The sequence below is a fragment of the Trachurus trachurus genome (genome assembly GCF_905171665.1).
Source record: "Trachurus trachurus genome assembly, chromosome: 10".
NCBI lineage: Eukaryota > Metazoa > Chordata > Actinopteri > Carangiformes > Carangidae > Trachurus > Trachurus trachurus.
In genome coordinates, this window is record NC_139894.1 from 37,694,023 (window position 1) to 37,717,997 (window position 23,975).

At 46.4% G+C, this 23,975-nt stretch overlaps 2 protein-coding genes across 2 annotated transcripts in view; one reads left to right on the forward strand and one right to left on the reverse strand.

The window, feature by feature from the left end:
- Positions 1 to 4,177, reverse strand: part of LOC310992926 (uncharacterized protein) — a gene marked incomplete at both ends in the record, with an annotated part of 28,115 nt that extends 23,938 nt beyond the window's left edge. Inside the window, 2 exons of the mRNA XM_083981156.1 lie at positions 2,969 to 3,114; positions 4,079 to 4,177. Of these exons, the coding sequence (XP_083837282.1) occupies positions 2,969 to 3,114; positions 4,079 to 4,177 (245 nt within the window). The remainder of the gene's footprint in view (positions 1 to 2,968; positions 3,115 to 4,078) is intronic.
- A 10,079-nt stretch (positions 4,178 to 14,256) lies between these two features.
- The window catches only part of LOC310992927 (uncharacterized protein), a gene marked incomplete at both ends in the record, with an annotated part of 43,285 nt that continues 33,566 nt past the window's right edge, over positions 14,257 to 23,975 (forward strand). Inside the window, 5 exons of the mRNA XM_083981157.1 lie at positions 14,257 to 14,533; positions 15,155 to 17,959; positions 22,677 to 22,871; positions 22,969 to 23,048; positions 23,204 to 23,347. Of these exons, the coding sequence (XP_083837283.1) occupies positions 14,257 to 14,533; positions 15,155 to 17,959; positions 22,677 to 22,871; positions 22,969 to 23,048; positions 23,204 to 23,347 (3,501 nt within the window). The remainder of the gene's footprint in view (positions 14,534 to 15,154; positions 17,960 to 22,676; positions 22,872 to 22,968; positions 23,049 to 23,203; positions 23,348 to 23,975) is intronic.

A 23,975-nucleotide genomic window follows, 5' to 3' on the forward strand; every position in this document is an offset into this window, starting at 1 on the left:
ACCACCCATATAAATGCAAATAAACCTCAAATTATATTATTAATTGCATAATTTACTTTAACTTAACCAGATTGGTTTTATGATTATTTTAACATGATTAGAAACACCCAAATGAAAAAAAGTGAAACGTCACCATGTGACCGTAGTGAATGTTCAGACATTTACAGATTCCTCAGGGAAGATTCTCACCTGTTGAACTCGCTTGAGGTCGACTTTCAGACACTCTCCACGTTCACATCCAAACATCTGGAGACAAGGAGCTGCTCGTTCTCCTTCGTTAGTCCTGGTGTCTGAGCCTGTTCTGAGCTGAGGAGTCAAATCCTCACTACTCCATAGTCCATGTCTAAAGATAAAACAAAATAACAAAAACAGGGCGTTGTCTAAACAAGTCTAACCAGCGGCAGAAACCCAGTCTGTGCCAGGAAAAACTCAGACAAGGGAAGGTGTATTTCATATTTTTCCACTAGATGGTGCAAATACACAGGTAATATGCTGAATACTATTGAAAACTCAATACACCAAACACCAAACTCATGATTCCACTATCAGAGAACAAGGCACTGAACATGCAGAGACAAAGGTTGAAGTAGTTAGGACTAGATGTTAAATATGATCTGGAGTGTAAAGCTATAGTGCAATAATGGAGGTGTATAGAGGACAGGGGTGGAAAGTAACGAGTTACATTTACTCAAGTTACTGTAATTAAGTAGCTTTTTTGTGTACTTGTACTTTTTTGAGTAATTTTTAAAATCAGTACTTTTACTTTTACTTGAGTACATATTGTTGGAAGAAATTTACTTAGTTACATTTTAAATAGCTTCCGTTACAAAGTAAAAAATACAGTATCAACTTGCACTGCGTCTGTGTGGGTTGTCAAAAGTACGCCGCTGCCGCCTCTCTCTCTCTCTCTTTCTCTCTCTCTCTGTCCCTTCACAGACGCACACAGCAGCAGCAGGTACTGTAGGCTACACACCTCTCCCCTCACCGCTACGTGAGTTTGTGCATAACAGGGCTCGTCGCTATGTTGTCGTCTTAATATTAGCCATTAGCCACAGCTAGCGGTTAAAAGCTGACGTTAATGATTAAAGACAACGTTATCAGGCATGTCCATCTATTCGGCTACGTTTACAGTGACCAAACGTCCTCTTTTGCCCGGACATGTCCACTTCTCACGTCCTGTCCGTGGCGTCCGTTTTTTCTTTTTTTAATGAACTCACACATGTCCGGCTGTGTTCGGTAACGGGACCGCTGACCCTGCCAGATTAAATGACTAGACACACCGGGGCTGAAGGCCGGACCGGCAGTCCGTTGAGTTAAATGTAGGAGCCCAGTCAGATCCATGGCCATGCTCAGAGAAACAGACAAGCAGCCCACTGCTTCAGAGCAGTTACAGTAAAGAGGCAAGTGTGTGTGTGTGTGTGTGTGTGTGTGTGTGTGTGTGTGTGTGTGTGTGTGTGTGTGTGTGTGTGAGTGTGTGTGTGTGTGAGCAGACAGGAAAGACAGTAAAAAAAACAGGTGTGAGTGAAAGAGGGAGAGAGAGATTTTTCTTTTCTTTTTTTATCCGTATTAAAAATGGTATTGAGTATGGAATATTTTCCTTTTAGTATCATGATCATGATCGTGACAACCTTAGTGCCAGTAAATGTAACTGTCCATCTGATTGGCTCTGGACAACTGCAGTGTCAGAAGGTCAGAATCAAGTTGGTGCCACAGGAGCTAAAAGATGGTGGAGACCAGTGTATCGATGGAGAAGGGACAAATTTGGAACACAGAGACATGCACGGAGAATGTTAGGCCAATCTCTGCCCCAAATCCCCCCCCCCCCCCCCCCCCCCCCCCCCCCCCCAAAAAAGTAACTAAGTAACTTTTACTCTGAGTAAATTTTAAATGAACTACTTTTTACTTTTACTTGAGTAGATTTTTACACCAGTACTTTTACTTTTACTTGAGTAAAATTTCATCAAGGTAACAGTACTTTTACTTGAGTAGATTTTTTTGGTACTCTTTCCACCCCTGATAGAGGAGCAGGGTCAGGTGCCTGTCAGAGGCAAGAAACCATAGACTGTGGGCCTGTCCCATTTCTCCACACCTGGCTCAGTGCGCTTGGTTACGCACACACTTTGGTGACGTTTTGCTGGCAGAACGTATATTTGCATAATGTGCAAGCATGTATTAATTGACCAAGCACATGGGGGGATATTTAAAAGCAATCGGGACATGCTTGACAAGTGCAGCCTGTGCCATTGCGCACACTAGCACAACTACAACACACACACACACACACACACACACACACACACACACACACACACACACACACACACACACACACACACACACACACACACACACACACACACACAGCAACAGTTTTAATAAACAGTGCTGCTGGATCACAGTCTCATCTACTCCAAAAGTGTCTCTATGCGCAAGATTCAAATCATAAATGTGTAAGCCTGGCTAAATGCATTCGGAGAGTAACTTCAAAAGAAACACACTGTCACTACCTAGACAAAAACCTTTTTCATTTTGTTTCATTTAATTTTGTCTTCTTCCACTTATCCAGTGCCAGGTCTCGGGGGCCGTAGTTTAAGCAGGGATACCCAGACTTCCTTCTCCCCGGACACTTCATCCAGCTCTTCCGGGAGTTCCCAGGCTAGCCGAGTCACACAGTCACACTCCAGCATGTCTGATTCAGCTCAATGTGGAGGAGCAGACAGAGATCCCAAACCTATCTTGTATCCAAGATCTTGTTCTTTCATTCATGACCAGAGGTTAGAGTAGGAACGCACATGTAGACTGACCAGTAAATCGAGAGCTTTGGCTTTTGGCTCAGATCCTTCTTCACCACGACAGACCGATACATCAACCACATTGCTGCAGCCGCTGCGCCGACCTGTCTGTCAATTTCATGCTCCATCCTTCCCTCACTAATGAACAAAACCTCGAGATACTTAAACTCCTCCACTTGAGGCAGGAGCTCTCCTCCATCTGGAGGGGGCAAACCACCATTTTCCAGTCGAGAAGCATGGCCTGGGACTTGGAGGTGCTGATTTTCATCCCAGCTGCTTCACACTCGGCTGTAAACCCCCCAGTACAAGTTGAAGGTCCTGGCTGGACGGAGCCAACAGGACGACAGGACGAACGAGGTAGCAGACAGTTGCTCTTCTCAACCAGAGCAAGAAATCCTACGTAGTGGGGCGTAAATCTTTTTGCACATCAGCACCACATTGTCACTAGTATCAGGACTTTGAAAAGAATAAATATGAGTGTCTTTATTATTGGAAAAGGGGTGTGTACTTCTACACTGGGCAACAGTTCTCCATCTGCCTCCTTGTTCACCTCTGATTCTATTACTCTTATAAACTCTTTCAATTTGACTCAACCTGTAAAGCAACCAAGCAGCATTAAAGGTCACACCCTGGACCTTGTCCTCTCCCACAGATTCTGTCTGGATTATGTTTTTCTGACTGACTTTGTGGCCTCTGATCCCAACGCAGTCCTCTTCCAGATCCCTGACCTCTCTCCAGTCCCTAAACCCACCTCATATATCCGCTCTCGTCCCCTTAGCTCACTCTCTGCTCCAACCTTCTGCCATGCCTTTTCTTTAATGCGTGGCAACCATCTACAACCCCCTCTCTCTGTAGATAAACTGGTCAGTGATTTCACTCCTGCACTACTATTATAGATTCTATTGCACCCGTAAGATATGAAAAAAAGACTCCTTCTTCATGCCCATGGTTGAGTGAAGATCTCAATCTCTTAAAGAGACAGAGCAGGAAGGCAGAGCGGAAATGGAAACAGGACAAGCACAGTGGCTCCCTCACTTCCTTTGAAGGTCCCATGTCCTCATATCAGCGTGCTGTCAAAGTGGCTAGAAACTTGTACTTTGCTAACTTGATTGCCTGTCAGGACCATAATTCCAGGGTACTTTTTAAAACCATTTATTATGTGACTCGAACTGCACCCAGCCAGTTCCCTGACCCCTCCCCAGAGAAGTGTGAGGAATTTCTTTCCTCCACTCTCCTTTAACTCATTTGAATGAAATCTCCTTGTCCTCTCTGGAGCGCATAGTTACAGCGTCGAGATCTTCCACCTGCCTCTCAGACTGTTTGCCCACCTGGTTTTTAAAATATGTGTTTGTGACGGTGATGGTTGGTCCCGACGTCTTAGCCATTGTTAACCTTTCTCTGTCAACTGGCACTTTTCCATCCTGTTTTAAACATGCCCCGGTCTATACACCTTCAAAAGGCCCACCTTGGATGCCTCAGTTTTAACCTCTTACCACTCCTATAAATTCTGTAATATTCGCCTATCCAAGGCGTACCCAAAGTAAATTGAATGCTGTTCTTGAACTGTTTGGAGAATATGGATGGGCTTGGTCTCTTTTGAAAGGTAACACTCTGAAGTTTTTTCCCAAACTGAAATAATCACTATAAGTGCTACTATCATTGAGTAATCTAAGTGGGAACACACTGAATTAGAATGTTTTTATTCTCGCCTGAATTTTTTTTGTTTCAATCAGATGCCTGAAGATGAGTGTGGCTGAGAATTTTAGCTGGAAAACACAATGGGACTACAGCATGAAGCCTTACCTGGCCCCAGTTCAAATTTGATAACAATCCTGCTGAAAATGAGTATTTTACACATGTTTTTCTAAGTGTATGTCTAGGCGTTTTCCTAAAGTTGCAATTGAGAAACAATACATGCGCCAAAGTGCAGCTTTTGCACAGTTACGCATGAAGATGGCAGTGCTGCCTTTTCCCAGGGACTGTGAATGCAGCACATCGTTTTTTTCGGAATTTCATTGGCTATTCAATGCATCAGTTGCCATCGGGATCGGTTCCTATTGGCTGAAGTCATTCAGCGCTGTCGGAGGGCATGTTCCTCATGAGACACAGCCACTCATTCGCTATTGCAGGCGGCAGCCAGGGACAGGCAGAGGTGGCAAAAGTACTCATAGTCTGTACTTAAGTAGAAGTACAGATACATGTGTAAAAAAATACTCTGGTAAAAGTAGAAGTACTGATTCAACTCCTTTACTCAAGTAAAAGTAAGAAAGTACAGGCTCTGAAATGTACTTTCAAAGTAAAAGTAAAAAGTAAAAATGATAGACAGAATAATCAAGATTGAACTGACCAGAGGCAGTGTTTCCCAACGTTTGGGCCGCCACAGACTCTCACAAAATAATGATAATAATAATAATTTTTAAACAGCGTTTCATCACCTCTCATCTCTGCCAGTCAGTCCACCTGCCGGCTCTCTCGCGTGCGGTCGCACCGCACGTACACACACACGTACGCACGCGCGCACACAGACACGGGCACATGGACAGGTTGCGCTTTGCCGCTTGTGAACGGTAATGCGCTGTATCGCGCTGATTGTACAGTGTTCAAACCCCTGATAGTCAGACCACCATCGCTTCCTTCCTCCATGCTGCTGCCTCCATGTCGCTGCTACAGTACAAGTTGGTAACTCGGTTTTCTCTCTACCGCCCCCCTCCCTCCCTCTTTTTCTCCCTCTTTCCCTCTCTAGTTCGTCACGTCTTTTACCGGTGCTTTTACGTCGTGTCAAAAAAAAAAAGTAACGAGCCTGTTTTTACAATGTAAGGAGTAGAAAGTACATATTTTTGCGTATAAATGTAGGGAGTAAAAGTAAAAAGTCATCAAGGCAAGGCAAGGCAAGGCAATTTTATTTGTATAGCCCGTTTTTACAAACAGTTTGTCTCAAAGGGCTTTACATGGCATCGTAGCAACATCCTCTGTCCTTAGACCCTCACATCGACTGAGGAAAAACTCCATGGAAACTTCATCAGAAAAATAAATACTCAAGTAAAGTACAGATACCCAAAAAATCTACTTAAGTACAGTAACAAAGTATTTGTACTTCGTTACTTGCCACCTCTGGGGACAGGGAGCTTGTGATTGGTCGAGTGAGCTGTCAATCGAAAGGTCAGAGTGCAGCGCCATTTTGTGAAGTGAAATAAACATTGTTTTCATGTAAACGCCGGACTTATGAGGAGAAATAAACGGATTTACTGGATATACAATGCGTAATTTCATAAGATGTAGCAGCGGGATGAGGCTATCTACCGGTACAACCGTGTGTTTTGGACTAAATACTTTACTGGATTGGATTTACTGGACTTTTCTGAATGTAACGACATCCAGTTTGTGGGGAAACCCTGTGATCCTGAGCCTGCCCTGACACAAATCGTGAGTTATATCGGCTTTTTACGAACTTTGTTAGCATGTTTATAGTCTGATTTGAGTGTTGCTGTGATGATTATATTTAGGAATGGTCGGCATATCTTTAATCACAAGAGTTTTAGCTTTCCAACGATATGTGGCATGACTATTTCAAGTGACTGGTGACATCCTCTATGACACCTCCCTGTTTAAAACCCCCCCGGGGGCCCGTGGGCAGGCCGTAGGAACGGGATAATATTTAGAATTTAGAAAACTTTATTGTCCCAACCGAGGCAGGAAATTCATCTTTGGCCTCACTTACATAAAAAAAAACACAAAAAAAGACACTTCCCAGCAAGACTTACATGAGACAGAAACAAATCGTAATGTTATGAATATAACTACTGTTCCCTGAAGGAGAGGAACGAGGTACAACACATATTGTATGGGATATCACGCCCCCACGTGGCCTAACTGAAGAAACCTCTATTCACGCCTTTACGGCAGATGACGTGGTGGTGACGTATGTGAGGCCACGCCTGCATATATACGTGCTCCACCACAGTCATCCTTCAGTTCGATAGCCGCTCTTCACCGAGCCCAGCTGCGTAGCGGGGCAACGTAGTGTTGTACCTCGTTCCTCTCCTTCAGGGAACAGTAGTTATATTCATAACATTACGTTCCCTTTCAGTCGATTCACTCGGTACAACACATATTGTATGGGACATGTATACACGCCCCGCAGAGCAGCCACCGAACCAGAGCCAAACCTCCAATACTCTAGTGCATCGTAGAGCCAGCAGAAAGGACAGAGTGAGCCACCGAAGGGGCTGTCACGTCCATACGATAAAACCGAACAAAAGTGTGCGGTGATGACCAACTGGCTGCAGCGCAGATATCACTCACAGAAACCCCTTTAAACAAGGCCCATGAGGCCGCCATGCCCCTGGTTGAATGTGCCCTCACACCTTGGGGTAACGGAAGACCCCTGCTGCTGTATGCTTGGGAGATAGCCTCCACAATCCAGTGGGAAAGCCGCTGTTTAGACAGCGCCTTGCCCCTAGCCGGATTAGCAAAACAGACAAACAACTGGTCACATAAACGCACACCTTGGGTGCGGTCTATGTAAGTGCGTAGTGCACGCACAGGGCACAGTGAATTTAACCTCCTCTGCTCCTCAGATGCAAATGGAGGGGGGCAGTAGCTCAAGAGCTCAAAAGTCATAGAGCTATAGGCTGCAGGGATAATCTTAGGCAAATAGGCCGCATTCGGACGCAATGTAACCTTAGATCCATCCGGAGTGAACTGGGTACAAGAAGGATGCACAGACAAAGCATGGAGGTCACCCACTCGCTTTGCAGAAGTCAAAGCAAGCAGCAATGCTGTCTTGTATGAAAGACATATCATATCTACAGACTCAATAGGCTCAAATGGGGGTCCACAAAGAGACTCAAGCACCAACACTAAATCCCATGAGGGAATGCTGGGTTTAAACACAGGCCTCAGCCTGCGGACTCCCTTCAGGAAACGCATAGTGAGAGGGTGAGCGCCTGGCGTCACTCCATCAAAACCAACGTGGCATGCAGATATAGCTGCCAAATAAACCTTAATCGTTGAGAAAGAGAGACCCTTATCCAGCAGCTCCTGAAGGAATGTTAAAACATCCACAATAGAGCACTGAAAAGGGAGTACATTTCGGTCCTGACACCACTGCTCAAACGCCCGCCATTTGTAGGCATATAGGCCCCTAGTAGATGATGCCCTCGCACTCTGGATCGTTGCCACCACATCTGGGGGCAGACCCTGAGCTATTAAATTGGACCTCTCAACAGGTAGGCCGTCTGGGAGAGGAGATCCCTGCGAAGAGGGAGCTGCCAGGGCAAATGCCCTGGAACCTGTGCGGCTCTGGGGGACAGAAAATGAACACTGTACCAGAGCAACAGAGAGATTGACAGTTTTAACAGGGGAAGGGGGTGTGTCCCTCCCTGCTTGTCTATGTAGGAAACCACCGTTGTGTTGTCTGTCCTGATCAGAACATGATGCCCTGTCAGAACGGGACAAAAACGCTTCAGAGCTAAAAGGGTCGCTAATAACTCCAGGTGGTTGATGTGGAGCCTGCACTGTGCTGGCGTCCAAACCCCTCTCACTGCTGCACACAGACGGTGAGATAGAGTCTCGCGTTGCAACGCTCGCATCTTTAACAGCCCGAGCATCACTACCGCGATAATAAATGCCATCATGCCCGTCAGCTGTAAACTGGTTTGGAAACGTAGTTTGTGTCTCAACTGAAATTAAGCGAGGCAGCGGTGAACCGCAGCTGCCCTGTGCTCTGACAGACCGGTAGTTGCAGACCAATCTCCCTGTCTGATCGCGCTCAGCAGCTGTCTGAGTGTAAGCATCTTGAACCTTTAAGTCCGTAGATACCTGTTTAACACTCGCAAATCTACAACAGGACGGAGCCCCCTCCTTTCTTCGGAATAACAAAATAACGGCTGTACCAACCTCTGTTCATTTCCGAAGCGGGAACAACTCGTATCGCTCTTTTGTTCAACAAGTTGTTTATTCCTTCCCTCAGAACTGCTGTTGCTTTGTCTCCTACAACTGTGTTTATTATTACAGAGTGGAAACGAGGCGGCCGGGTTCCGTACTGTAAACGGTAACCCGCGGCAACTGTACTCTCTGCCCAAGGTGAGACTGCGCATGCGCGCCACCGAGGGAGGTGAACAGCCAGCCGACTGACCTGCAGCACTGTGGGGGAGGGGCTGTCGCCCTCTGGCGTGCCGGAGGGGAACAGTAATACTGGTCTCCTCTGGCTCATTTGATTTGCAATGTTTTGAGAACAAAACTAAGTCTTTATTGAATTCAATAAAAGAACATTTGCAACATTCACACAGTGAACAATAGGCACCATTTTTGGGGCACTTGTGTGTGAGGGGGTGTTGTGCTTGGGAGACTGTGTTAGGGGAGCGCAGCGCCTCACGGGACTGGCCCCCTGAACGTAACATGAACGCAGCCACTTTGGCGGCAACAACTGAGGGGCAGCAGCGTCTCCCTGCTGCTAAAGCCACTCTCGAGTCAATCCTGAAGTTAGGATGACTGCTTCTTCTTCCTCCAGGGCGCTGAGCCCCTCTGGAAGCCCGGTGGCGGGCCCTTGCTCCAGGCCGATGGGCGTGGGTTCTGGCAGGTTGTTTGCTGCTTCACCGGCTGGGGCCCCGAACTCACGGGTGACGCGGCCCTCTTGGGAAGAGGCGGCGGTGCCGGTTTGTGCAGACTGGCTGGCTGCATGGGCTTAGCATCACGCCTGGGGATGATGCTGCTCAAAGCTTCGGTTTGCTTCTTCCTCAGCTCAAACTTAGCCTGGATGGTGTCGAGCGATTGTCCAAACAAACCCTCAGCCGACACTGGCTCGTCCAGATAGACCGCTCTGTCCCGGTCCGGAACGTCGGAGAGAGTCAGCCACAGGTGCCTCTGCGCCACCACCGTGGAAGCCATCCCTCTACCCAGAGAGAGCGCTGCACAGCGGGACACACGGAGGATGTAATCCGTGGCAACTCGCACCTCGTTCAAGAGAGGGGACAGTGGACTGTCACGAGACATGAGTGACCCGAGTTCCGCCAGACACATAGCCTGATATGTCTGGAGCATGGTGACGGAGCTCAGTGCACGGGCCGTGCTCGCCTGTGCACGGTAAATCTTCTCCAGCTGCGACGCGGAGAACCTGCAGTGCTTGGAGGGGAGCGTAGTGGGACCGACACCGTGGTTCTGGGCTGGGGCCAGGTAGGCTGCCAGGGACGCCTCCACGAGAGGGAGGTTGACCAGACCAGCCTTTTCAGCTCCATCCAAGTCCAAAAACTGTCCATAGCCGGGCACCGTGGCGCGGGTAGACAGCGGTTTGTTCCATGTCGAGGTGAGCTCCGCGACAAAATCAGGGAACATGGGCAGGCTGTTCTTCACCGTCGTCGGTTCAGGAGGAAGAAAAAACCCCGAGAACCGTGACGGTTTCTGAGCCGGTGGAGGAGAGGGCCAGTTCACTTCGAGTCTCTCAGCTGCACGACGGTACAGTGAGAGGAAGGACGTGTCGACCTGGTCCACCGACGCAGCAGCGGCGGCGCACTGACCCGACGACAACAGCTCCTCTTCATCCTCCGACAAACCATGCACATCCAGGCCGATGTCCAGGACGTCCTCCTCGTCATGGTAGCAGGCTAACTCGGGTAGCGGCTGGCTAGCGCCCTCGGAGGGGCCCGGCTCAGACCCAGCTAACCCGCTAGCACACTCCATGTGGGCCGCCCAGTCTTCAACCGGGTCTCCGGCCAGGAGCTCCTCGTCGCCGGACTCGGACAGAGCCGGATCCTTGGACTCGGAGAGGAGGGGGTCCAGACGTGCAACGGCTGTCTTTCCTAGGACTTTCTCCACAAACTTGACTCGCCTTTCCAGGGTTGAGCTCCGGAGCTGGTGACAGGAGTCACAAGACCCGGGCTCAGCCAACGCTCTGCGAGCGTGGACAATCCCCAGACAGACGGGACATGCTTCGTGGAGGTCCTTCTCGTGCAGGGAGAAGCCGCACTCCTGAGGACAGGGGCGAACGGAAGACTTCCCCTTCGCTCGCTTCGGCTGCGCACTCATATCAAGGTGAAAGGGAACAACCATCACCTGTGCATTTCATTAAACTTCAACCTCAGACTGTCTGCTTCCCAGATGATCACACAGGGAGAGCATGGAGCTGCTTGTTTGATGAGTGTGTTACAGAGTTCTATATTTGTCAGTGCTTTAACTGATAATAAATAGGCTATGTTTAATGCTCTCTTTTTTTAAGGGGGGGGGGGGGGCACAGCTGTTTATTTTTCATCAGTGGGGCTCACTCTCTTTTCTAGAAAGAGACTTTTCTAGTACTCCTTTTTTGACAGAGTGGTTAATAATATGATTTCCTGTGGTATAATAAACTCAAAACACATTTATTCTTGGTTTCCCCGGTCTTTAAATGTTGTGGGGACTGGAAAGTGTCTGAAAGTCATAAAGCAGGTGAGAAACCTTAAAGGGAACCTAAACTATTCTGCTTTTTCAGGACAAACAAGAAGGTTATTATAAGTCACAAGGTTTCAGGGAAATGCATCACTCTTACTTTTACTTTTACTGAGCTTATCTTATCATACAGTTAATATTTACACAGGCAGAGAGGGACTCTCTCTTTCTCTGTCTTTTTCTTTCTCTCTATACAAAATTGTTTTTTTGTTTTGTCAATAAAACAATGTGTAAAGTAGGGAGTCTTAAAGGATAATTTTCGTTTTTTACAACCTGAACCTTATTTCTAGCATAAAATATGATCATTCTACTCACCCAGACAACTTTGGTGTCATTTGGAGTTGTTTTGAAGAAATTAGCCCCAGTGGAGCGGCGCGTATATCCGTATAATGCGAGAGCACGGGGCACGCAATGCAGCCTCTAAATAACACATTATCCGCCGCAAAACTCACTCATTTCGCCAATATTTTGTCATGATACACTAGTGCTATTCCCCTCCGAGCCCATGGTGGCATGTTATCAACATCCGGGGTCTCTAGGTTGACCTACTAACCTCTGATCTGGATGATGTCATCTCCGACCGCTGCCCGGCTCATTCTGATAATAATCATTCAGCTTCGGGATTCAGGTCCATTTTTATCTCAACTAGCCGGAGCTTTAGTGAGTCCAGGTTGAGGAGAGGAAGCCTGTGGAAGCTGAACTTCATCCAGCTGCTCATTTTGTTCTGACAAGTCAGAAACACGCAGAAACGAACGTAGCATTAGCCGTAGCAAGTTAGCCGCGCCGGGCAGCGGTCGGAGATGACATCATCCAGATAAGACGTTAGTAGTCAACCTACAGGCGCAGCATGTTGATAACATGCCACCACGGGCTCGGAGGGGAATAATAGTGTATCATGACAAAATATTGGCGAAATGAGTGAGTTTTGCGGCGGATAATATGTTATTTAGAGGCTGCATTGCGTGCCCCGTGCTCTCGCATTATACGGATATACGCGCCGCTCCACTGGGGCTAATTTCGTCAAAACCACTCCAAATGACACCAAAGTTGTCTGGGTGAGTAGAATGATCATATTTTATGCTAGAAATAAGGTCCAGGTTGTAAAAAACGAAAATTATCCTTTAAAGGTACAATATGTAAGAATGTGGCCAAAATTGTTGCTGCAGTTGTGACGCCTACAAATGTGTATGGTCACAAATGTTGAATTATTATATTTTATGTGTTTTTTGGGATGAAAAGATGAGCCAATTTAATGTGTTTTCTAAAGAGAGTGTCAGAGTGTAGGTCTCTAATTCCACCACAAGAGGGAGTATCCCCGTGTGTGAGCGCTTGTTGTGGCTGCGTCGGACTGACGTTCTTCAGACAGCTACCAGCCTGCCATGGAGAACGCACGGAATGACTTCTGTCTCTTCTTTTCCTGTGAAAACAGGTTAGTAAAGTGTGTTAAACGACCACAACTCAGGTATAAGTACGGTTAAAAGCCTGTCGAATGTATAAATGAAGTTTGTGATGTAGAAATCGTGATGTGGACGGTGAGAAGTGTAAAAGAGAAAGTAGCTCCGTTTCTGCCATAGAAAACAACAACACAAAATGGCGATGTGCCGATGTTTTCGCTCAGTTTGTAGGGCTCCTGGGCATTTACTTTCATTTTCTTTTGTGAGTGACTGTGTATTTGAATTGCAATAGGAACCGAATTAAGAATTAAGTGTAATATGGGTTCTGTGAAGGTGAATTTATGTGTTTTGTGAGAATGTTCATGCTAATGTCACGAGTCAAGTTAAAAGAGCACGCCGACACGGTGCTAGTATTGTTGTTTACGTGTGTAGATGTGTTCGTACGGGCAGTAGTATAGTAGAGTCTGATTCAGAGTGTTAAAAACACAAGTAAAACATGATTCAGTGTTAAAAACACAAGTAAAACATGATTCTTTTGGTTAAAAACAGTAGAAATGTAACTTTGAGTACACAAATGTGTTTTGTGATTTCACTCCGTGTTGGAATGTGATACAGTTTATTGAGTTTAGACAACTTATGGAGTATGTTTAGTGAATGAAATAATTCAGTGAAGAGCTGAGAATGTAAAGAAAAAGAGTAAAATTCTGTTTAATAAAGACAGCTACCAGCCTGCCATGGAGAACGCACGGAATGACTTCTGTCTCTTCTTTTCCTGTGAAAACAGGGCATTTTATCTTCTGTGACCAGGTGACTCAACCTGAGGCCTGTAACAGAATTTTGGAGGCACCGCTGGGATCAGCGTCATATGCGGGCGATGCTGATCCACTAACCCACGAACCCAAGGCAGACATCACAGGACCGGCGTGTTGGAGCGGCAGGTGTATGACTGAGGCAGCCACGGGACCACAGAGTGCGAGGGGATCCGCAGCTGGAGGAGTGCAGCACTGCTTGCTCAAGGTTACAGTACTGTGAAACACTGCTAACAAAAAGAATACAACATGGAGGACGTTGAAAGAAAAGAACTAGTGTGGAAGATAAAGAAAAGTCTTCATTCATTGACAGCAGAGGAACTCTATGAACTGGTACAAGCCATCACACCAGTACCTGACCTGGATCCTGTAAGTGCAGTTAAGGGCAACGAGGAGAGTTGTGTTGACTACATATGTACTTACCTTAATTGTAAAACACTGCTAGATCTAGAGGACCTGGGACTTTCTCATTTGTTGTGTTTAAGAGATGCAATTGCTGACGTCATTGCTAGGCGAGTTACTGAAGTCAGCCCACCTGTAGAATCAGAGGATGAGGTTGTTAGACTGACATCATCACCCTTACAGATCACAGAAACTCAGCAGAGTAACACAGAAAGTAATGCCGCTGACACACTTACTAGTGAGTCTGCAAATCCACAATCAGCAGAGTATGGAGTGCTAATGGCTAACTATGAAGCGTTGGGTAAAAGGTTAACTGAGTTTAAAGCAGCATCAGTTCAACATTCACCTACCTACATTACCAAGCAACTGCCACACGGTAGAGTAGAAAGCAGAGCCAATAGCTACCCTACAACAGATTCAGCACACAGTAAACCTGATAGCATGGTTTCCCTAAGAGACCTGTCATTCCTTCAGCGCAGGGAATTCAAAGTTCACGGGGGTCAGGTCGGGGACAGTACATCAGACATCAGCTATCATGGACTGTGTAAGCAAACTGATGAGGGACTGATGGCGAAGTACACAGAGAGTGAAATCATCCAAGGTGTCCTCCGCATCATCAAACCAGGACAATTTAAGGACATGCTGATTAACAAGGACGACTTAACCCTCAGTGAACTCAGAAGCTTTGTGCGGTCACACCTGAGTGAAAAGAGTGGAAGTGAGTTATTTCAGGAGTTAATGAGCACAAAACAACATGAACAGGAGAGTCCTCAACAGTTTTTATATCGGATGATAGGACTGAAACAGAAAGTCATGTTCGCTTCCAGACAAGATAGCATGGACATTGAGTATGAGCCCCGCACAGTTCAGAATGTGTTTCTGCGTACAATCCATCAGGGTCTCCTCCCCAAGTACAGTGACATTCGAAATGAACTCAAGCCCCTCCTCTCTGACTATGCTGTATCAGATGAAGCGCTGATAAGACAGGTGAATAAAGTATCCAGTGAAGAGAGTGAGCGACAGCGACGACTGGGATATAATTCCCGCCAAAAGGTAACACATGCTCACACTGCTCAAATTGAGACTGATCAGGACACTGAAAAAACAACAGACTCTAAAACAAAGAATAAAAATAAAGTGATAGAGGAACTGAGTGCAAAGGTTGATGCTCTGACCAAAGTAGTGGAAGCTCTCACAGCCACAAAGACTGCAGAACAATCCTGTCCGTGTGCCCACACTCAACCAAAGCCCAGACCGACAGCAAGGAAGTATGGTTGCCCTACTTGTGTTGAAAAAGGTACAGACTCATGTAATCACTGTTTCATCTGTGGTGATGCAGGGCACCGGGCAGCAGGATGTCTTAAAAGGTGGAAAGCAAAGAGTCCAGGTCAGCCCTCCGCTGATGTCCACACCCTAAGCAGCAACAACCGCCCATCCATCATAAAGGCAGAGCCACAACCAGGACAAAAGACTCAGGTACAAACCAACTGCGTCAGTCCCTCACTCACGAGCCAAGAGACTGAAGCCCATGAAAGAGTGGCTCAGCTAGTGGGAAGGAAATGCAACATCAAATGCTACATCAATAACTACGCAATGGACTGTCTACTGGACACTGGTGCCCAAGTGAGTATCCTGGACCGCCAGTGGGTAAAGACTTACCTTCCTGATCACAAGCTGCGTCCACTGGCTGAACTGGTGGGACAAAAGACTCTCAGTGTGCTTGCTGTCAACGGTGAGCCCTTGCCATATGATGGTTGGATGGGAGTGATGGTGAGTCTCCCAAACAACAGTGACCCAAACCTAGTGATACAAGTACCCTTCCTGGTGAGTAGCATGGCCTTAGACCGGCCCCTGATTGGCTTCAATGTAGTCGAGCAACTGATTCTGGGAACAAAAGATGGTGCTAATCTCATGCCCACGCTTGTGAGCCTCATCCGTGGTGCAATGAACCTGCAAGATGATAAAGCCACTACATTAGTCAACTTCATCCAGACAAAACTCACCAGTGATAGTGATGTAAATCAGAGTGTACTTAAAGTGGGACTATATGATGTAGTTATTCCAGCTGGTCAGGTTAAGCTTGTTAAGTGTAAAGTACCATCCACATTTGACACATCAAAGTCACTCGTGCTCTTTGAACCCAGTGAGAATAACCCCCAGTTGCAACAGCTTGATGTTGGTGACAGCCTAATGGAGATTTGTCATGAAAAAGCCCCTTATGTCAAAGTCCCCATAGGCAACCATACAAAACATGATGTAACTCTGTTCAGTAGAACTGTGCTAGGGAGCATTGAGTCAGTAGTTAAGATAGTGCAGACTGATGAGTTAGACCCAGCTACACCAAGTGTCACTCAGGTAGCTAATGCTGACGAGCCTCCCCAAACTCAGCAAGGCAGGAGTAGTGAGAGGGTTAGTGTGGTGGAAAAGTGGGACCCACCAGTTGACATGAGCCACCTAAGTGAGAACCAGCAAGAGATTGTGAAGGAGATGTTACGAGAGGAGTCAGGAGCATTCGCACGAGACGACAATGACATGGGGTGTATAAAAAGCTTGGAGATGTCCATCACACTCAATGACAATACTCCCATTCAGAAATCATATGCCTCCATCCCAAAGCCCCTTTATAGGGAGGTAAAGGAGTATATTGAGGATCTTCTGGCAAAAGGGTGGGTTGTAAAATCTAAATCCCCTTACTCAGCACCTGTCGTCTGTGTGCGTAAGAAAGACGGAACGCTCAGACTCTGTATCGATTATCGTCTCCTTAACCAGCGCACTGTTCCAGATCGCCACCCCTTACCGAGAATCCAAGACCTCACAGACACTTTGGGTGGGTACAGTTGGTTTTCCATTTTAGATCAAGGGAAGGCGTATCACCAGGGGTTCATAGCCGAGGGATCGCGTCACCTCACAGCGTTCATTACCCCCTGGGGTCTATATGAGTGGGTACGCATACCCTTCGGATTGACCAACGCGCCCGCTGCGTTTCAACGCAGCATGGAAGAAATGCTTGCCCCCCTTCGTGATGAGTGTTGTATCCCATATTTGGATGACATCCTGTGTTATGCTTGCACATTCGAGGAGCATGTGGAACGGCTGAGAAAGGTCCTGAGAGCCCTACAAGGTCACGGGGTCAAGCTCAGGCCCACAAAATGCGACCTGTTCAGACGAGAGGTCAGATATGTAGGTCGTTTGGTCTCGGCTGAGGGTGTGCGCATTGATCCGAAGGACTTGGAGGCAGTGTATGCTTTGAGGAAGGAAAAACCTGCTACTGTTGGAGATGTGAGGAGGATTGTTGGATTTTTGAGCTACTATCGTTCATATATTCAAGATTTCTCCAGACTGGCAAATCCCATCTATGAACTTTTGCAGCCAAAGAGAAACCAAGAGCAGTCTCAAGGAAGGTGTGGGGGACAGAAGGGAAAGGGTACGCAGCTGCCGTCCAAGACCCCAGTCCAGTGGACTGAGACCCACCAAGAGACACTGTGTAAGCTAATTGATATGCTGGCTAACCCCCCTGTTCTCGCCTATCCAGATTTCGAGTTGCCGTTCGTGCTCCACACGGATGCTTCTGATAAAGGGCTGGGAGCCGTCCTTTACCAGAGCCAGCGTGGTAAACTCCGGGTGATTGGATACGGCTCGAGGACCCTCACACCGGCTGAAAAGAATTACAGACTCCACTCAGGAAAACTGGAGTTCCTTGCCCTTAAGTGGGCCGTCTGCGAGAAATTTAGGGACTATTTGTTCTATGCGCCCCATTTTACCATCTTCACCGACAATAACCCTTTAACGTATGTTATGCGGACTGCTAAGTTGAATGCTGTTGGGTTCCGGTGGGTGGGAGAACTGTCTGATTTTAGATTTGACATACGCTACAGACCCGGCAAATCAAATGTCGATGCAGACACACTGTCGAGAATTCCACTTGACATTAATACTTTTGTTTCTGAGTGTACAGAAGAGCTGCCTAGAGAGACGGTCACTGCCGCATGGGAAGGCTGCAAGGCAGGCAAGGAGGGTGACATCGCCTGGGTTGCTGCCCTGGCTCTGTCGCAAAGTGACCAGGCTGAGTCAAGCAGCAGAGAACCCCTGCAACCCATTGACCTCACTGAACTGAAAAAGGGGCAGAGAACAGACCCAGTGATAGGTGAGATCCTAAAAATGAAAGACTCAAACCAAACTCTCACACAAGACATGAAACGGAATGTGACAGGCATGGTCAGGAAAATGATGCATGAATGGAGCAGACTTCACGTTGAGGACGGAATATTGTATCGTAAAACAACAGAGAGACGCCAGCTAGTCTTGCCTGCTAGTTTTAAACCACTCGTCCTCAAACACTTACACGACGACATGGGACATGTCGGGGCTGAAAGGGTCCTTAGTTTGGCAAGGCAAAGGTTCTATTGGCCGTACATGAGGCGTGAGATCGAAGCTTATGTCACCAGACAGTGCCCATGTATCAAACAAAAGAAACCAGTGACTCAAATAAGAGCCCCAATGTCCAGCATCAGTACAAGCTCACCCATGGAGCTAGTTTCCATTGATTTTCTGCATTTAGAGCCTAGCAAGGGGGGCTACCAATACATTTTAGTAGTTGTAGACCACTTTACTAGATACGCTCAGGCCTACCCGACCCGCAATAAAGCTGGTAAAACAGCAGCAGAAAAGATTTTCAGTGACTATATCCCCAGATTCGGCTATCCCTCAAAGCTCCACCATGATCAGGGGCGCGAGTTTGAAAATGAACTCTTTCGAACTCTGCAACAAATGAGTGGGGTGGGACATTCACGCACAACCCCTTATCACCCACAGGGCAACCCGGCCGAGCGGTTTAACCGCACTGTGTTGCAAATGCTGCGGACCCTGGGTGAGAAGGAAAAGGAAAGATGGAAAGAGTATCTTCCCCAGATTGTTCATGCTTACAATAGCACACGTCATGAGGCAACCGGGTACTCACCTTTCTTTTTGCTTTTTGGTCGACACCCGCGTTTAGAGAAGTGGGCAGAGCGTATGACAGAGGCATATCGGATAGCTTCAGAGAACAGCAAAAACTCAAGTGCACGTGGAAAAAAGTACTATGATAGACACACAAGAGGAGTAGTGCTGCAACCTGGAGACCGGGTGTTAGTGCGAAATCTGAGCCAAAGGGGTGGTCCTGGAAAATTGAGGGCATATTGGGAAAATGCTGTGTATGTTGTGACAGAACAAATCCGAGACCTTCCAGTCTACAAAGTGGTCTCAGAGAGGGACAGGAACAAGTCACGAGTCCTGCATCGTAACTTGTTACACCTTGTCAATGACTTACCTGTTGATCTGCCTGTAACAAAAGAGAAAGTGAAAACATCAGTAACCAGGATGAACAGTAAAAAGCCTGTTGAACGAGAAAAAGAACGGCGACAGAGCAGTGAAACAAGTTCCGGTGATGATGATGATTCCACTTACTATGAACTAAGATACAACCTGAGAACTGGAAACAGTAAAAGTGTCATACCTACCTGTGAACCAACTTGTGTTTCCAAGAGGAATTCTGCTCCTGCTGAATCAAGTCGAACAGTCAGCTCTGGAAAACCTGTAAAAGAGAGTGGATTAATACATGCAGAGAAAACACCTGTAAAATCAACGAGAGAACAAAGAGAAACCGAACAAGAACAGTGTGATGAACAAAACATTGATCCTGACAACAGTGCTGAAGAGGAGGAAAATGTGAGTGATGCAGAGTCGGAGGTCATCCAGGCACCTGGTACGGGGAGTGAAAGTGAAACTGTGCAGCCTGTTCCAGAGGAGACTGGTGCTGGACCCGGCCTGGCCCCTCAATCAGATGAGCAGACACTCAGAAGGTCCACTAGAGATAGACGACCAGCCGCACTCTTCACCTATAACAGTCTAGGTCAGCCCTCACTTCGGGCACAACCATCAGTCAGTAGTGCAAAAGTTTATGAGACACCACACATGACATTTTGGGGCATGCAGCCATACCCCCAGACACCTTACACTGTTCAGATGGCACATTGTACGGTACCCTACCTGTCACCGCTATATAATGCTCATTCAGGATTTTATAACATGCCTATCTACACTTATTAAGAGGTTGTTAAAGGGCAGCACTTTAAGTTTTGTCTATAAGAAGTGATATTTTGTAAATGAGTTAAAGGATAAGAGGAGTAAAATGCCAGGAGCCATTTTATTTTTTGTTGGGGAGTGTGTGACGCCTACAAATGTGTATGGTCACAAATGTTGAATTATTATATTTTATGTGTTTTTTGGGATGAAAAGATGAGCCAATTTAATGTGTTTTCTAAAGAGAGTGTCAGAGTGTAGGTCTCTAATTCCACCACAAGAGGGAGTATCCCCGTGTGTGAGCGCTTGTTGTGGCTGCGTCGGACTGACGTTCTTCAGACAGCTACCAGCCTGCCATGGAGAACGCACGGAATGACTTCTGTCTCTTCTTTTCCTGTGAAAACAGGTTAGTAAAGTGTGTTAAACGACCACAACTCAGGTATAAGTACGGTTAAAAGCCTGTCGAATGTATAAATGAAGTTTGTGATGTAGAAATCGTGATGTGGACGGTGAGAAGTGTAAAAGAGAAAGTAGCTCCGTTTCTGCCATAGAAAACAACAACACAAAATGGCGATGTGCCGATGTTTTCGCTCAGTTTGTAGGGCTCCTGGGCATTTACTTTCATTTTCTTTTGTGAGTGACTGTGTATTTGAATTGCAATAGGAACCGAATTAAGAATTAAGTGTAATATGGGTTCTGTGAAGGTGAATTTATGTGTTTTGTGAGAATGTTCATGCTAATGTCACGAGTCAAGTTAAAAGAGCACGCCGACACGGTGCTAGTATTGTTGTTTACGTGTGTAGATGTGTTCGTACGGGCAGTAGTATAGTAGAGTCTGATTCAGAGTGTTAAAAACACAAGTAAAACATGATTCAGTGTTAAAAACACAAGTAAAACATGATTCTTTTGGTTAAAAACAGTAGAAATGTAACTTTGAGTACACAAATGTGTTTTGTGATTTCACTCCGTGTTGGAATGTGATACAGTTTATTGAGTTTAGACAACTTATGGAGTATGTTTAGTGAATGAAATAATTCAGTGAAGAGCTGAGAATGTAAAGAAAAAGAGTAAAATTCTGTTTAATAAAGACAGCTACCAGCCTGCCATGGAGAACGCACGGAATGACTTCTGTCTCTTCTTTTCCTGTGAAAACAGGGCATTTTATCTTCTGTGACCAGGTGACTCAACCTGAGGCCTGTAACACAGTCAAATTCAAAGCAAAGCAGCGTGGTCCCCCCTCCCCTACCCACTAGACTCCAGGTTGCCAGACAGCGACGTGCTAACCTTCGCTCTGCTCACTCAGTCAGTCTCAAAGTCTCAAAGCAGAGTAAAAAGTTAAATATTCATCAACAACCTCACTGTTTTATTGCTCTGACTCACAGTAACTACGAGCAGAGTTCACTTCACTCAGGTGATCTGCAGGTTTTTGTTACATTCACCGCTCCGACGCTGTGTCTGTGTGTGCAGTGCTGACACACACACACACACACACACACACACACACACACACACACACACACACACACACACACACACACACACACACACACACACACACACACACACAGAGAGACACACACTGTAACCCCGCATCTACCGGAGCCTTTGCGTGTTTTATTCACGCCGTCTACGGCGACTCCGCGGATGTGCCCGCAAACCGCGCATCTCTATGAGCCAACATATGAGACGTCTTACCGCAGAATAGACGACGCGAGCCGCTCCATTTCTCCTCCACTTTCTGACGTCAGATCATAAAACATGACGACTGGAGACCGGCGACCTGACCGGTCTTTTTACAGTCTATGGGCCGGACTCATCTAATGAACCGCTGGCTCCACACGTTCACAATCACTTCATTTACCATCGGCTCCATTTCGCCACATTTCCTCCCTCTTTTCTAACTTTCACTTTGTAATTCTTCCCTTTAGCTTTAGCTTCAGCAGCAGCTCAAACTAACCAGGCTATATGCTCACAACAGCAAACTGTGTAGCCTGTTAAACGACAGAGCGACAAGCAAGCGACTCTCTAACTTCAACACAGAGTCAGAAAAATGAAAACAATTAAAAACAATATTTGCTTAGAAAACCACATTTAATTCATGAAACATCAAAAAATTAAATCACATCTCTTCTTCTCTGACACAGAAAAAGGTGGAAACGTAATGTCAATATCAAGTTGTGAATTGTCCAACAAAAGTCAGTTCCAAAGTTCAGATCCAAGTTGCATCTCTATTCCCATCAACAAGCAGAATATTTTTTTCTCTAATTTTACTTGAAATTTTTGATTCTCTATTATTAGTCTCTCTATTGGTCTCTAATTTACTGTTGTATACTGTTGTTGTTTTTTAGGGTGCCCATTGTCATCTGGCCGGGGACTACAGCAGAATATTAGCCATGCTGGCTAAAGCTGCCCTTTTTACTGTTATTTGATGCAGTTGATTGATTGGGACTGTCCACGCACAATAAACTAATAAACTAAACTAAACTCAGAGAAATAGCACGGGTGTTTTACAGACCCCCTCCATGTGAAAACTAAACCATTGTCACATGGACAAAATGTTGTGAAGTGAAAGTGAAAGTAGAAAGTACAAAACATTCTGACAGACCCACCAAGTGAAACTCCAGCAGAACAATATGAGGGAGGTCTGGAATGGAATGAGGACCATCACTGGCTTCAGACCAACCAGCAATAGAGGAGTTGAGGGCAGCATGGACTGGGCAAACAAGATTAATCTGTTTTTTAACAGATTTGACACTGTGACCCCGGCTCATCCTCCCATGGGCTCCTCTGCTGCACGCCTGCAGTTAGCGCCCACTCCTCTCTCCCTCCCCCCTCCTACAGCCCCTCTTCCTCCAGTGATGGCCCCCCGCACACCTCCCCCAGCTCCCAAGGTGATGACACTCTCCAACACAACACCTCTACCCCTCCCCCACCGGTCACCTACTCACTCCACATCACCACTGATCAAGTCATGAGGCAGCTGAAGAGACTCCATGCAGGCAAGTCTGCAGGACCTGATGGTATGAGCCCTGCAGATCCTGCAGCAGCTCCGGCCTGTGGTCACACCACATCTGGACCCCCTCCAGCCCTGACTAGGAGTTGAGGATGCCATCCTCTACCTGCTCGACCACGTCTACACACACCTGGACAAGACGGGGGGCACTGTGAGAGACGCTGTGAGAGTTTTTTGACTTCTCCAGTGCCTTCAACACCATCCGTCCGGCCCTACTGAGTGAGAAGATGACGGCGATGCAGGTGGACTCCCCCCTTGTGTCCTGGATTGTGGACTACCTGGGGTGTGGTGGACAACTTTGTCACGTGGTGTGAGCAGAACCATCTGCAGCTCAACGTGGCAAAAACTAAAGAACTGGTGGTGGACCTGAGGAGGACCAGGGCTCCAGTGACCCCTATCTCCATCCGTGGGGTTAACGTGGACTTAGTGGAGGATTACAAGTACTGGACTGGACGAATGGAGGTGCTGAGTTTCGAAACATTGAACAATACCTTTAAAGTGAAATGGTTATTAAATGTGATCAAAGAGATGTTGGTGGAATCAAATTCATACTGAAATGCAATTATAAGATTGAAAAGTTACTTATCAAACTATCTAACTTTCACAAACAAGCTCTACTTGCCTGGAAACTGATATACAAACATAACTTTTCACCAACCAACCTGTATATCTGGAACAATGAGAGTATTTTGTACAAAAACAAGTCTCTGTTTTATCAAAAATGGTTTGACCATGGTATTATTTTAGTAAGTGAACTTCTTAATAATGGACACTTGCTGCGTTATGATGAATTTCTCTCTAAGTTCCAGTTACCAGTATCACCAAGAGAATATGCTATTATTTTTGATGCTATACCAAGGGGCATACTGCACCTCCTCAGAGGCTCAGCAGTCTCCAACGAGGTCTTAGTTAACAGTACCATCTTCATTGATATGATAGATATTTCAAAGAAACAATGCTCCAATAAATTTATCAGAAATTGCTTACAAACTATAACTTTGCCAGCAGGACAGTTCTACTGGAACTCTTTTTATGATAACATAAACTGGAACAAAGCTTGGTTGGTGGGTGAAAGGTTTTGTATTGGTAA